We start from the raw sequence: 14327 nt of genomic DNA, 5'->3' as shown, positions 1-14327 counted from the left end.
GGCTGAAAGGGGGCTCCCAGGAATTTAACTTTATATGGGTGGTTCACAAATCACTGTCACATGAGGGTCATTGAGGTCACCAGTGATTCTCTCAGGTCAGATGGTGGTCATGTGACAGTTTACAGAGTCACATGAATTACAGTGTGATTTAGTGTAAAACTTAAGGACACAATGAAACTGCACACTAATTTGCCAAACGTATGTCACAGTTTTCCTTTCACTTTCTGTGGTCAGACAAGTAGAGGTTCTACATTAGATGACTATGACTTCTCTCCTGACATGAACCTCTTGCTGGCATGTTATTTGGATTTTATCTCAGATTTATCCTCAGTTTTCTTACTTTCTCTGATCAGTCACTTCAGGTCACATATCATGCCATATTTGTCTTAATATATTTTCATTTTACCAATCACTGCCCTTCTGCGTAATATTCTGAAGACCACCAGCCTTAAACTTATATACCAGTTTGCTTGCATTTAAGTGCATTGATTTCATTAAAGTAATTCCAGGCTGTCAGTCCCACCAATTTCCACAAACTAAATCCTTACAGTCTATATCTAACCTTTCAACTAAAACTAATCACAATATACAGTGTGCCTGTTGGTAATAGAACTTAAAAGGTTTAATTCAGAATAAGAAATCCCCTCAAGAACATTCAACACTTAAACACTTTTCACAGACTAACAGAAGACCCTTAACGTTGCAGCATACAGTTACCTTCCTGCTGGGCTTCTGTAGTGCAGTTCTCATCATCAATACTTCCACGACACATCCCTGCAGACAAAAACTCGTCAGCCAGACTGGCGCCGCTTTCTACAAAGCAAGAATTGACAGTGTTTACATTTTCTACTTGTTTCTAAATGTAGCACTTATGATCAGGAATGTTCAAGGCTATTTGGAAAACTGATAAATGACTGCAGTCTGTCCTCACTCAGGGTTGTGTTGGGGATACGGTCCACCTCCAGGATGAAGTCGTCTTTGAAGAATATGTAACCAACGATGGAGAACAAGTAGACCAAAATGAGGGCGAGTACAGCGGTCAGAACGATGGAGCGTCCGTTACGAGTCACGCTCTTGATCACATTCAGTAAGGTCTCCTCTCTGTATACCAGGTCAAACAGCTACAGGAACAAAGCATATGTTACAAAGGTGCAAAATAAAGGAACAGCAAATGGATAAACATGTGGCAATAGATAAATGGAAAGGACCCAAGATGTTTCTTGGTTTAGATTCAGCATGCACAGTAAGGCTTTTGTACTATTTTTTGGTCTGACATTGATTATTTGTTATTCAAGCTATGTTGTGCAGACTCTGCATATTAGCTGCTTGGACACGTGAACGGAAAACATCTGTAAACACTGGCACATTCAGTCTGACACATAATAAAGCAGGTCTGAGGCACCTGCACACAGCACTCAACACTCAACAACAACAACAAACAGAAATATGATTACAGCACCAAATAAGGCAACTTCTGGCTTGCTAGGAAGATGTGGCCTTGATTGCACCATGACAGAAAGCTACGACTACATTCAAAAAAAGGGGAAGGAGTATTTCACACATGGTTTTACTCAATATCTACTGCCTTCCTTCAATAGTTTGAACTGCCTAACCTCAGCCCTACATAGGAGATGAGTTTCTGCCTGATTGTAAAGATGAGTTTATAGCATGTGTGTACGTATATATCATATATGTGTGTGTTTCTCTCACCAACAGACTGTAGAAAAAGACGTGACCAAACACCCCGAGACAGCAGATGATGAGGTAGATGAGGTGGTAGAGGAACTCAAAGTCCATCACCATGGCTCTGTAGCCTCGTGTGAAGGTTCCTCGGTTCCCAACAAAACTTATCAGGAAGATTATTTTATTACAAACCTGGAAGATAAAGACATACTATCTTTAATAATGAGAATAAACGATAATGAATCATTAATCACTTGAATACTGGAAAAAAAACAAAGGCCTTTGTTGAGGACTGAGTCAGACACAGGGTAGACAGCAGTAATAAGCTAAATGAGGACACACTGAATGTGTTCGCACTCATTCAGGTAACATGTAACTCAATTTCTTAAACGTCATCCGAACAAGAAACTTGGTTTCCTGAACCAGGGTAAGGGATTAACAGAAACCCGGTTAATACAGCTGGAGCTGTTGGAGAGGCCTGACTTCTCGGTCACACATTTGTTTAAGTGAGTTTCTAACAGGGTATTAAAAATAGCCGTATGGTTGAAAAACACTTCAGACTGGAAAAGTATCACTGTGTCAGCAGTGAGGATGAATAAAGTAAGGGAGGCCATCAGCAGTGCATCCTTTTTTCAGTGGTAGTGAAAATCTATAGTGTGATTGAGAATGAAACTGACACTGAAATACACTTAAATTAGTTGTACAACTGAAATGTGGCCTATTTAAGAAATTTACATATCTGTAAGAAAAAAATAATTGGTTCAAAATTGTCAGCAACACAGTCAGGGCGACATTTGATCTGCCCCAGCTAAGCTAGATTTTAGGGTAACCAGGTTACTGCAGCCCATGGTAACGGTTTCTCTGGTTCCTGGCCTTAACCTGATTTCCCTCAATAACCTGCTTTCCCAGGTACATATAAACACAGAGAATGATGTGAGAGATGGTTTTGTTTTTAAGTCTTTATTTCGTGTGTGTGTGTGTGTATTTGTTTAAGAGCAAATCTAGAAAATCTCTGGTGGGTGAAGGGGCGGCGTCGCTCTCTCTGGGGTCCGGTGACGCACTTCACACCACACAGTACAGCCAGGCGCTGCCAGGGAGAGCTGCAGGACTCTGGGGCAACACCGCAGGCAGATGGGGCACCGGCATGCCAAGTGGGCATAAGTGTGAGTGAGTGCTGAAAGGAGAAGTGGAACTGGCACAGTGGAGGTTTTCTCGGTACATGAAAGCGCATACAGTAGTGCGTGTGAATGGTAAAATAGAAGGGACTTGTTCTGAGCATTTCTCTGGAAAAAAGGACGAACAAACCGCACAAACACACTCACTCTCACACAGGAAAAACAAAGATATATATGGTTTATCCAAATAACTAAAACACATTTCACTTGCCTTCAGTGGGTTCTAGCCAGATAGGTAGTTTTCTATGAATTTGCCCTGGTTCTGTTACTTGTCTCTCAGATTTATAAGTTTGCAACAGCAATTTTCACTGTCAGTTGTCTGTAAGTTACTTCAATTGACTGGTTAGTCTATGAAATATATAAGAGGTCAGTCTGTGTTACTTCAGACAAAGTTCTATGCAACATTTTAGCAGAATTTCCACTGCGAAAACCTGTATTTGAATGAAAAAACACTTTAGCTTGGAAGCCAGTATCTCCAGAAATATAATTCCCAGAGCCAAGGAAGTTGTTTCCAGCAGATTCTCATAGTTGAGCAGCTATTGCAGAGGACAAGTACGTAATTACTGGCCTTTGAAAGTGGAAAAAAGTCCAAAAATCTTCAAACAAGAGTAGTATTGGGGCCCCCAGAAAGTTTCTGTAATTGTGTATACTGTATATATGAGTACATAAATAGTTCCCAGGTCTGAAAACCAACAAAATTCTCAAAATTCTGTTAAAATACCGTACAGAACTTAGCTTGGAGTTCCAGTGGCAGTAAAGAGATGATTGGGAAACCCTGCTATCTGAAATGGCACAGACTAATCTAAGAAGAAAATGCCCATCACACCTTCTCCGAGGTTAAGGTAATATTATGTTACATTTTAAATGCTTGTTGGGCCCAACCGTCAGTGCCAAAGTCTCCAAATATCTGGGTATTGGTTATATTTTTAGTATAAACTGTTACTGTTTAGTCATGGAATATACAAAAAATCTAAGTTTACCAATCTGAGGATCTGGAACCAGAGAATATTTAGTATTATAGCATGAAAAACACTGAAACTATGAGTTAATGATCATTAGAGTTGCTGCACACTTTTCTTTGACTCATTTGATAAGTTAAACAGCTAAGTGTTTCAGCCACTTCCTTTTGCTTTAATACGCTGCCAACAAGGTTTTCAGAAACAACATATCTCAAAAGCTGTGCAATTCAACCCAAAACCAAGTGCGTGACTAAATACCACCAGTGGTAATTCCAGTGAACTGACCCTTTAAATGAGACTACTCACATTGAAAGCACCAAGAAGGAAGAGTGTGGGCTCCAGCCCCACAGAGAAGATGAGACGGAGGATTGTGACAATGACCAGGGCACGAATGCCCAGTGGTTGGGGCATGATGATAACGATGACCAGCGTCGCCAAGACTCCCATCCACAGCAATGCAGACAGATGAGAATCCAGCATATCTGCAGAAAACAAATAAAACACGCAGAAAGTGACTAAATGTGCAACACACTAGCAAGCAATAAGGGATACTTGCCAAACTTGTGATCCTGACCTTGCATTTGAAGAATTTCACAGCCAAGTTATATAACAAAACGGACATATATGGAATATAAAACCATATTTTGAGGGAGTGTCAGTGCAGTTTGCATCTTAAACAAGGCCTTGTTTGGATCATTAGATTTTTTAACAGGCTTCCACTAGCTTCTTCTTCGTCAGAGAGACTTTGAACTCAAAAGGAGTCGGTTACATAACACCCAAAAGTCTATGACATAGTTTTTGTGTGAGGGTGTGTGCATGTGTGTGTGTGTGCTAGGCTTTACTGAGAGCCTACCTGGTGCTAGCCTCGATCCTGGGGTAAATCCAGGATTAGTGTCCCAGTCAAAGGTTTCATGTTGCAACTTGTCCTTCTGACTAAAAATCTTCAACCAGCTTTAACTAGCTTAAAGTAAGGCCACACCTAAACTGCTGCCTTTATTAGTGATCGCTTTCTTAAACCATGTGTATGTTTGTAAGTACTCAATTAGCACTGATCGCAGATGAACTTTAGAGAACAGGTAAGCTGAGAAAGAAAATAAGGCAGAACTATAAGGATAACAAAAGAAAAAAACAGAGAGCGATGCAGTAGATGACAAAACAGAGTCAGAGCACTGCAGTTCAGGGAGTCCTCCTTCCTTCCCCTACTTCCTTTCCTCCCACCTTGCCTATCTCTGTCTCCTTCCCTGTCTCTAGTTTTCTCTCCCTCCCAGTCCCTGTGGAGATCACATGACAGGTGCCACTTACATAACAGCCATCTCTAAAAATACCTCAGCTGAAAGATTCATGAGGAATGAGTGGCGGGCAAAACGCAGCTCCTGTGATGCCGTAGACTGAAAGAGGGCCACGTACGCGCACTTGCAAACGGTGTACCTGCCTTACACTGCAGTTTGACGTGCAGGTGGATGATTGTGTGCAAACACCTAGACAATCAACAGGTGAGAGGGCTGCAAGCGTGCGCCGAGTCTGAGTGAGAGCATGTGTTATGAGTGTGTGATGCTAACCGAAGCTATTCGTCAAAAAGCAGTTAGTCATGCATGCAGCCAGAACACACTGACCTAGATCTCCTGCTCTTATAACCCAAAGCCCCGAGCAAAGGAGGGCGGCGAGCAGAGGTAGAGCAAGCACAGAGTGTGTGTGTGTGTGTGTGTGTGTGTGTGTGTGTGTGTGTGTGTGTGTGTGTGTGTGTGTGTGTGTGAGTGAGACAGCAAAGGCCAGGAGCCATAAAAGTGCCTGTTTAAGCAGGCCAAAGGTATGCTGGAGTCTCACGTGATGACGTCTTACACACAGACCAAGTTCCAGAGTAGAAGGGAGACTCATTCAGACCTTATTCATGTTGTACAAAACTTTTTGTTTTAGACTTTAGCATCATTTATGATTCCATTAGATAAGCAGTTGAGATGTAAATCAACTTAAAAGAGACGTATACAAGATGTATTCACCGGCTTATTACTTTATGTAATTTCAAAACTTTGGTGAACATTTAAACGCATCAGTTTAAAAGTTGGCCAAAAGACAGCTGCTCCAATGATATTTCGTGGATATTATTTTATATAATTAGCTTTGCAAACAGCATTTTGCCAAATTAGCCATTTTTAATCACCATTTCCTCCTTCCATGAGTCTAATGGAGGAGATTCAAATAGGAAATGCCACAGGAAAAGGGCAAAGTTGATATACATCACTGAGGAGGGCTAAATAGTTTGTGTAGTGTAAATCGAGGTGACTGACATTTTGGATCACCTTATAAGCCTTGTGCTGCCTACGCCAACGTAGGCTCTGTTGAAAGCAAATGAAATTGCACCGCTGCTGTGTTTACTGTGGTCTCCATAGTGCTGGAGGGCAAATATGAGCTGAACCTTAGTCTGTGGGTGTGTCTTACACAAAGATAGAGAGCTTTTCAAGTCCTGCTCCTAATCCTGATCAGCTGATTAGAAGTCAGCAGATCAGAACAAACAGGCAAAAGGAGATCAGTGGGTCAATGCTGATGCCTGGTAGAAGGGCTGGGAGTCAGTTTACCTCTGTGGGTGGCAGTGCTGTGTGATAAGCCTTTATAGACAGTTTCTTATACCAGAGTTCTGCTTAAACTTGCTTTTCACTAAATAGTTTTTCCATACTGGGCCTTTATTTGGCCGTCATTTTAGAAAATTCCCACATGTCTATCATTTTCATATTATTCAACCCATGGCATGTTAGTACAGGTTTTTAAAATCTAGTGGAAGTGTTTTGTAGCAGAAAAACTTGTCAGCAATCCCCTGTCCTTCCTGTTTTGCATTGTTGAGCGGATAACCTTTGTCTGACCCGGGTTGCTAAAGAAGTCCGAATGCAAGATCTGTGCAGAGCACACAAATATACTCACTTCAAACAGCATCAATGCAAAAACAAAATGCAGGGAAAAAAATCCCCATACACACAGCAATGTTTCATATGCACGAATAAGTACTACGCAGCGTCATCAAAACATGATTGATATCTAATTCACAGTAACTTTCTATTCCATATTACTGAATAACTGGAAATGCAACAGGAAATTTCACAGTAATATTAGCCACAGGATGTGAGCACATTAACAGAGCAGTTTAAATGTTTTCATACTGAAGTGTCTACTCGCGTGACTGACCTCCATGTACCCCCTCCAGGGGGTAGAAGAAGCAGACCAGCAGGTTCATGAGCACGGCCAGGTTGAAGGAAACGTTACTCCACACCGACATGTTTCTGGAGCACCAGTATAGCACCTGCTGGGCTGAAGAGGGGAGGGCAGACACACTTTTTAAAAAAAAATAAAATAGGACTAAGTGGCATGATTTAAGACTCCAACCAACAATTATTTAAATCTGTTAAGTTTCTTAGAGTTCTATAAGCCTGAAGTGAAGCTGGCTAACTGAAAACCAGAGGTCAAATTATTCAATTAAAATGATATAAACCAGAGAAAAACAGTAAATCATCACACTTGAGAGACTCCGACTAGTGACATTTCTTAAGAATATCATTTGAAATATAAAATATCAAAATGTGCTCCCATTTGAGTGTTTTTTCAACTGTTAAAGCACTAATTTGACTATCAAATCCAATCCCAACTTATTAATAAGCTGCAGGGTAACACTTAGAAATCAGGACTGTTGAAAATTGATCTCAAATGGCTCTGTTGTCAAGAAGAAAATACTTTACTATAAGGTAATATGAGGACAGTATGGCACTTAAAAACAGCAGAAACAACTTTAAACCACCGATATTGTTCATTAAAATGATGATAAAGCTTTAAAAGGTCAACGCAAAGAACAAAACTCTAAAACACGTCACTCTGACCTTTGTTCCAAAACTACAATCTGACTTTTAATAGACTATTTCGTGCACTCAGGTTTTATTGGAAAAGAGAAACGGATGCAGGGACTTTTCTCCGTCCATCCCCTCTTGTGAGCAAGAGATAAAATAAGCCTTTATGTGGGTATGAAGTCTTGTACGTGGATTAGAAGTGTGACTGAGTGTGGGTGCGGGTCTGCATGTGTATGTTTGTGTGCATGAGCAAGCAGGTTCTCACTCGTGATTCATAAGGTTACTGTGCAAATGTTTCATGGCTCAAAGAACGTGGAAAGCCCCTGTCTACTTTTAGACAGTGGAAACACACGCACAGAACAGGAGCACATGCAGAGTGACAATGTTAGCCCTGCTGTCAAGTTGCTGATGCACATCTGTCCATCCATTTTCTGTGACCGCTCATCCTGATCAGCCCTATCCCAGCATGCATTAGGTGAGAGTTTAGGTGCAACGTGGACATGTGACTAGTTTTTCACTGAGACACACAACCGGAAAACCATGCTCACTCCTACGCTCATAATCCAACACAAGGGGACATGCAGAACATACAAATTCTTCTCAGAAAAGCTCAGCCATCCAACTGGCATGACATTTGTGGAAAAAAGGCACTGACGTTGTGCAAACCATTAACTCTTCAGGATCAATTAACTCCTTAGGAATGAAGGCTGTCTTGATAATCTGAGCTCCTACTTGCTACAAGCTGATGGCAGAGTTGTCTCACCACCGTTAACTGCAGTTTCTTTTTAAGAAACCTGTCAAGAGGATCCTGAAAACCATGTTTAACCCACATACCACATAACTGAACAGTCTCCCATTTTGATTCTAACCAGGAACCTTTGTTGTATGTCATTCCTTCCTTTCTCTCGCTTGTCTGCTCTCTGTCTGTCTTGTTCTCCCTATTGGATTAACTGTGAAGCCCCTACAGAGCTCAGTTCATTCCCTGCAATTAAAGATTATTACCGTTTATATCTGCTCAAGTGGTTCTGTTTTATCCGACGTAATTACTAGAGACATTGTTGCATTATTGCTTTAACCTAAGTCTAGCCCCTACCTCTGAGTTTCTTCTGCCAGTTCATCTCATTAAAGAGGTCCTCTGCTCGCAGGAAGAAGTCATTGATCTTGCTGCCCTGCTCGTCCCTCTCGGTGGTGTAGTAAACCCGCAGCTTCGACTCTGAGGTCAGGAACTCACAGATGTTGGGTACAGGGAACACTATCTCCTCCATGGTACGGTCCTGGCGCACAATCTGTACACAGAGTGCATATAGTCACCTCCAAGGCTCTCTCACATTGTCACTTTTGTGACAACTTTTGCATAAATACACAGCAAACTTGTAGTTTTTCACATTAATATGCTTATTGTGACCTCTATCTGAGCAGTGTGTTTGGCATAAAACTCCAAGGCCTCATCTCCCTCTCCACTCGCCCCTCCTGGCTTCAACATCATGGACAGCTCTTTATTATGGCGTGCCAGCTATATGAAGGACACACAGCCGACAAGAGAGCTTGTCACAAAAAAACCCCCAACACATTCCAGCATGAATGGAGAGATTATTTCTTTTTATAATTATAGAATACTTTGTCTAATGCAGTTGGGAAATAAACATGGGATCCAGAAACACGCTGCAGAGATAAATAGCAAACCTGGTGAGCTAAAATATAGATGTTGTGTCCAACATTTCGGGGTGATGCGGCATCATGTTCCTCCTCTTCTCCATTATCTTCCTCCTCCTTTGTGTCCTCAAACTCTACCTCTCCCTGCAGATAGGCCTTCTTTATCACCTCCACCTGCACCAACACACACATATACCACCAAGTCATACTTCTAATATGTGATACTATCTCTCTGTAATACACACAAGAGCCAAGCAGAGCTGAGTAGATGTTGTAGCTGAGCTGAAAAGACAAGCTACACAACATCAGTTCCTCACCAGCTCTTTAGGCCTCATGTTGTACAAAATCCTTTCAGCATTCTCGCTGTCATGGCGGCTCTCCATGATGGCAAGCAGCAGCTTCGATGCATTGTTCTGAGAGTGAAAAAAATTAGAAAGGAGGCAAAAGAAAAGAAAAGCTCCAAGATAAGAACTTAAGTTCTATAAGGCTTCTTTATCCAAGTAAAACAGACAGAACCCCTGTTGTTCTAGGAAAGTGCACTCTGCTGCTATTTGTCTTGGCAGATAAGCACAAAAGCTACTTCAGACGAATGAATGCCCGGCTCTTACACTTGAAGCCTGTTTGTGATATTCCATTCTGCTGTGAAAGGAAACTACTGCAGTTTTTTTCTCACTTTTGACGCAAGAAGCAAACACAACGCCCCAGTCTTTAGAAAACCTTAGATCTATCCGGCACTGTACCTTGAGCTCGAGCACCAGGTCCATCCGCTTCTTCCCGAGTGGGTTGATGTCATTAAGAATCAGGGCAATAATGATATCAATACCGTTGGACTCATGAGTGGCAATGCAATTCTGGAGAAAATAGGAAATAAAAAATTAATGACAGATAGTAGTGCCTTAGTAGAATCTAATTGTTTTTTCTCCTTTCTACCTGGTTTTCATGACAGGGGCCTTGACAGTACTCTGTTAGACTTTCCAGAGTTTGGTTGATGAGGGCAACGTTCTTCTCATTGATGTACAGTCCCAGCAGACCGAGACCTCCTGTGGTGCTGCCACAGATACAGTCTAAGAACTGCAGCGTCTCACACACAAGGTTGTAGTTGTTCTTGTTGTTTTGACTACGAAGGAAGTTCTGAAGAACATGAAACAGGTTGTGGTCGGCAGGTTAAGAGGCAGCAGAAGCAGTGATACTGGTTAGACTGATGAATGACTGTGATATGTTTGAATTAACTGCTGTGGATAAAAGTGACTTAGAAATCAAAACCGAATATAAAGACAAAACATTACAAGAATAGTTCAGGTAGTTCTTTGCATCCTGATGAGTTGTAAAAAAATTTAGGTGCATCACACAACTACTTCTGCAAAACATGACAGAATATAATCCACTCTGTCTTCATGCAAACTTGCATAGATATAAAGGATTGAACAATTAAAAGATCTATTTTTTAATTTTTCTGTAAATTGCTTCTTTAACGATAACCTAAACAATAACCTAGAGCCCAGAGACATAGCAAGGAGTGACCTTCAGCTCAATTATAACAATAGTTCATCAGCAGACACTGCAAAATGCAAAATAAAATATTTTTAAAAAATAAATACAGGGGTAATTATGTAATTATTTCAACTTTAAGGTAAACGACAGCTGGCACCATCCTTAGGGTTTTGTAAAGCTCTAAATGCAATAAGGTTATCCAGCTGCTTTCTTTCTGGAACTGATCCTAATACTTCCAAGTTAAGTAACAGAATTCTGCAGTTTAAAAGCCAGGTGGAAGAGCAGGACACAGAAAAAAGGCTCAATGAGTGCAAGTTGTAAGAAATGAAGCAAGGACTTTGCAGCTTTAATATCTAGCTAAATAAAGATGACATGCAAAGCCTCAGTTTCCATATTCTAAAGTGGTTACTGCAATAACTCTGTTTAACACCTCACCTCTGGCTGGCAGAGAGCTCTCAGCACTCTCTGCTTTGCAGCATCTGTTTTGTTTTCACGGTTATCCATTTTTCTGCTCCCGGTGCACTTATTGTACTAACTGCACATGTTGCACTGCTGTTTACAGAACTTCAATTTCTTCATTCACTTTATATTTAGCATTTGACACTTTACTGTGCATTTTTTACTTCAGCACATTTTTAATTATAGTATATTTTACATTTTATTGTGCATTTTGTACTTTAGTAATTTTTCCTTATTTCTTATTTATTTGTATTGTGGTGGTGGCCACTTTACTCTTTCTGCTTGATACTGTAACAACAGAATTCCCCTTTGTTGATCAATAAAGTATTTCTGTTCTAGAGGATATCTGTAAAACGAACGTCTGATGCTCAGTCTGTCCCACCTGTAGGTCACGATTGTGATTCTCACAAAGCAGCTGGAGAAAGCGAAGGATCGGCTGCATGATAACAATCACAAAGCTCATCTCTCCTTCATCCTGGTTCTTGTCCCCAGAGCTGGGCTGCCCATCTGCTGAGGTGAAGTGGTCCTCAGGGTCAGCTTCACGCCGATAAGAGTTGAAGGCCTTCTTGGTGGCAGATGAAGCTTCTATCAGTTGCTCTTTCACGTCCTCGGTCATAATCACTGCCGAGTCTCTTGCTACACAGACAGAGACACAAAACAGGGACTAAGGATGCAGTTAGAAATCACAGAACCACCAATTCATAAATCCTCTCTCTATTCTGGATTCAGAAACAAAGATGGAATCTGTAGTTCACAAAATCAGTGGGTGCTGGTTACCCAACATCAGGTCATACAATTAATTGAAACAGATGATTTCAGACCTTTTTTGCGAACAGGGACATCTTTGTCCTGCGTTTCATCATCTCTCTTCTTATTTCCCAAGTCGCTCGTGTTTACTGTAACAGTGGCTTTGATCTCTAGCTGGGCCGACTTCATACGATCGTAAAAGACCCGGAAGAACTTTTCTGATTTCTTGTCTTCTGTCAGACGGCAAAAGAATGAACGCTGGACACACAGGACAAGAACAGTAAAACCAAATTACTGATTGTATTGTCTGGTAAAAGCATAAAGAATGCATTGTCTGTCACTATAAAATGGTAGATATCTATTAGCCATTAGATGGAGAATACTATGTTTGTACCACTTCAAAATGGAATATCTTTGGATTTTGGCCAGTTTGTTGGTTAAAACAAACAATTTAAAGATGTTACTTTGCAATGTTTAGCAAGTTTAAAAAGGGACATAGATAAATCAAGAGAAAACAGATTAATCAATAATAAAAGATATCATTAGTTTCTGTTGCAACATAAATGATCACATGTATGTTTTAGTCAGCACAAACTGTCTTCGCGAACAGTGGAAAACAAATCATCACCTGATCTGAGAAAACCGGTCTCGACAGGACCTTCACAAAACGTTATATAACTGCAGCGAAGCAAGTCTGGATTTTCTGCGTTCTGAGGGTTTAAACGCTGCAGTTATCACTGTGGAATGGGGTCATGCAGAATTAGAACACTTTCAAGCCTGTGAGCGCAATGTATACACCATGTCCCAACCCACAGGGCTGTTGTTTTGATTATGTAAGGGCTGTTAGCGCTGCAGCCTATGGAGAGGCCTGAACCAGCCGGAGCAGCCTTGCCACACTAACAGGGTGAAAAATGACACGAGAGGGAGAAGCCTGGCCTACTTACACAGATAAATGGAGATGGTGGCAAGCAGAGAGGGGGGAAGAAATGCTAGAGGCAAAAGACAGATACCAAAGAGGGAATAGGGGAGAAAAAGGGAGAAAAAAACAGATGACTGAGAGAGGGGAAACAGGAGCCAGAGATAGGGAGGGAGAGAATGTTATCAGACAGTATCTAGGCCAGTTTGTTATGTAACCATCTGTCTTTCCAGGTTAGATGTAAAACTGGGCTACTGGAGGAATCAAATAAATGATAGTCACAAGGAAAATGTTGAACAAAAACAGAAAAAGCAAGTCCTATTCCTCCTACTCTCAGGACATTTTCTGAATGTGTGTGCAGTAGGAGGTTTCCATGTATTGGAATTTAATGTTAAACGCACTCGGAAATCTTTTCATTCAGAATCAAAACCAGTGGCAAAACAGGGAAGTAGCCAAACGAGAGAGTCTATGCTGGTTATTGATGTGACACAAAGCGGAGCAAATGCAGTTTCGCCTCCAAGTTTCCTTCCAAAGAAACAATGACATAATTGTGTGCTGTGCCCTGAAGCAGATTCCAGAGCCTTGTGCCCCACCCAGGCCCTCCACCACTGAGCAGCAGCCCTCCTGCACGTACGCACTCTGCCAACACTCAGGGACGAGGAAGATAGCAGCATGGGGAGGGGAGGGGAGAGGAGAGGAGGGGGAGGAGAAGGGGGCTGCCAAGCAAGGCCATCACGCAATAAACAACTTGATGAAAGAGTGGAGAGCGCAGAGAGAGAGGGGGGATTAGCTGCACTGCTGGTAGCCCACTCACTGCTCACAGCATGGCTGAGGAGGTAGGGGTGAGGAGGGGGCACAGACACCAATGGTCATGCCTCTGTCTTTGCTCATATAACTCCGTCCTCCATCAGCTAAAGCGTGGGCCTGCAGGGAAGGAGGAAGGGAGGGAGGGAGGGTGAGGAAGGCAGGGTGCAGAGGGTGAGGCATGAGGCACTGGGCCAGGATAGCACACATCGATTAGAGCAGAGCAAACACAGAGGAGAGCACTCCCTCACCCTTTACCATTACATAACTCGCACAGACACACACACACACACACACACTTGTACAGTACAAGCACACACAGGCTGGAGAGCGCATACGCTAATACGCCCACTGACTTTTACACTCACAAAACTAGGTCAGCTGTCTCCGGCATAGGCACATGCCAATTTTGGGAGGACACACCCACATATCACACATGCTCCGCAATACAATATCTCACTCCAAAGCTCTGCCACTGCCAACTTTATTCTTATGCAATCAGATTCATTTTCCACGGCCTATCATTTTATTTATGCCGCAGTGCTCATCTCAAGGATATCCCAGGTTAGACACTGTCCTCAGTCTCAGAGTCAGTGCAGACTGGTAGTAATAT

The 14327-nt window shown here is 41.9% G+C and overlaps 1 protein-coding gene across 7 annotated transcripts in view; it reads right to left on the bottom strand.

Annotated features, from left to right (window-relative positions):
- LOC111575102 (inositol 1,4,5-trisphosphate receptor type 1) overlaps positions 1 to 14327 on the bottom strand; it is a 78215-nt gene that overhangs the window by 10238 nt on the left and 53650 nt on the right. For 6 of the 7 annotated variants that reach the window (XM_055010883.1, XM_023280027.3, XM_035952707.2 and 3 more), the window contains 13 exons: positions 12069 to 12252; positions 11630 to 11883; positions 10228 to 10428; positions 10038 to 10148; positions 9615 to 9710; positions 9328 to 9471; positions 9050 to 9157; positions 8738 to 8930; positions 6992 to 7114; positions 4124 to 4299; positions 1711 to 1875; positions 932 to 1121; positions 718 to 813 (listed from right to left, as the gene is read on the bottom strand). In XM_055010883.1, coding sequence (XP_054866858.1) covers positions 718 to 813; positions 932 to 1121; positions 1711 to 1875; positions 4124 to 4299; positions 6992 to 7114; positions 8738 to 8930; positions 9050 to 9157; positions 9328 to 9471; positions 9615 to 9710; positions 10038 to 10148; positions 10228 to 10428; positions 11630 to 11883; positions 12069 to 12252 — 2041 coding nt within the window. The remainder of the gene's footprint in view (positions 1 to 717; positions 814 to 931; positions 1122 to 1710; positions 1876 to 4123; positions 4300 to 6991; positions 7115 to 8737; positions 8931 to 9049; positions 9158 to 9327; positions 9472 to 9614; positions 9711 to 10037; positions 10149 to 10227; positions 10429 to 11629; positions 11884 to 12068; positions 12253 to 14327) is intronic. The other variant, XM_035952709.2, reaches the window with a different exon arrangement.

This window comes from Amphiprion ocellaris, chromosome 5 (genome assembly GCF_022539595.1).
Source record: "Amphiprion ocellaris isolate individual 3 ecotype Okinawa chromosome 5, ASM2253959v1, whole genome shotgun sequence".
Taxonomy (NCBI): domain Eukaryota; kingdom Metazoa; phylum Chordata; class Actinopteri; family Pomacentridae; genus Amphiprion; species Amphiprion ocellaris.
The sequence above is the reverse complement of the archived record's forward strand: the minus strand, read 5'-3'. Positions and strand labels throughout refer to the sequence as shown.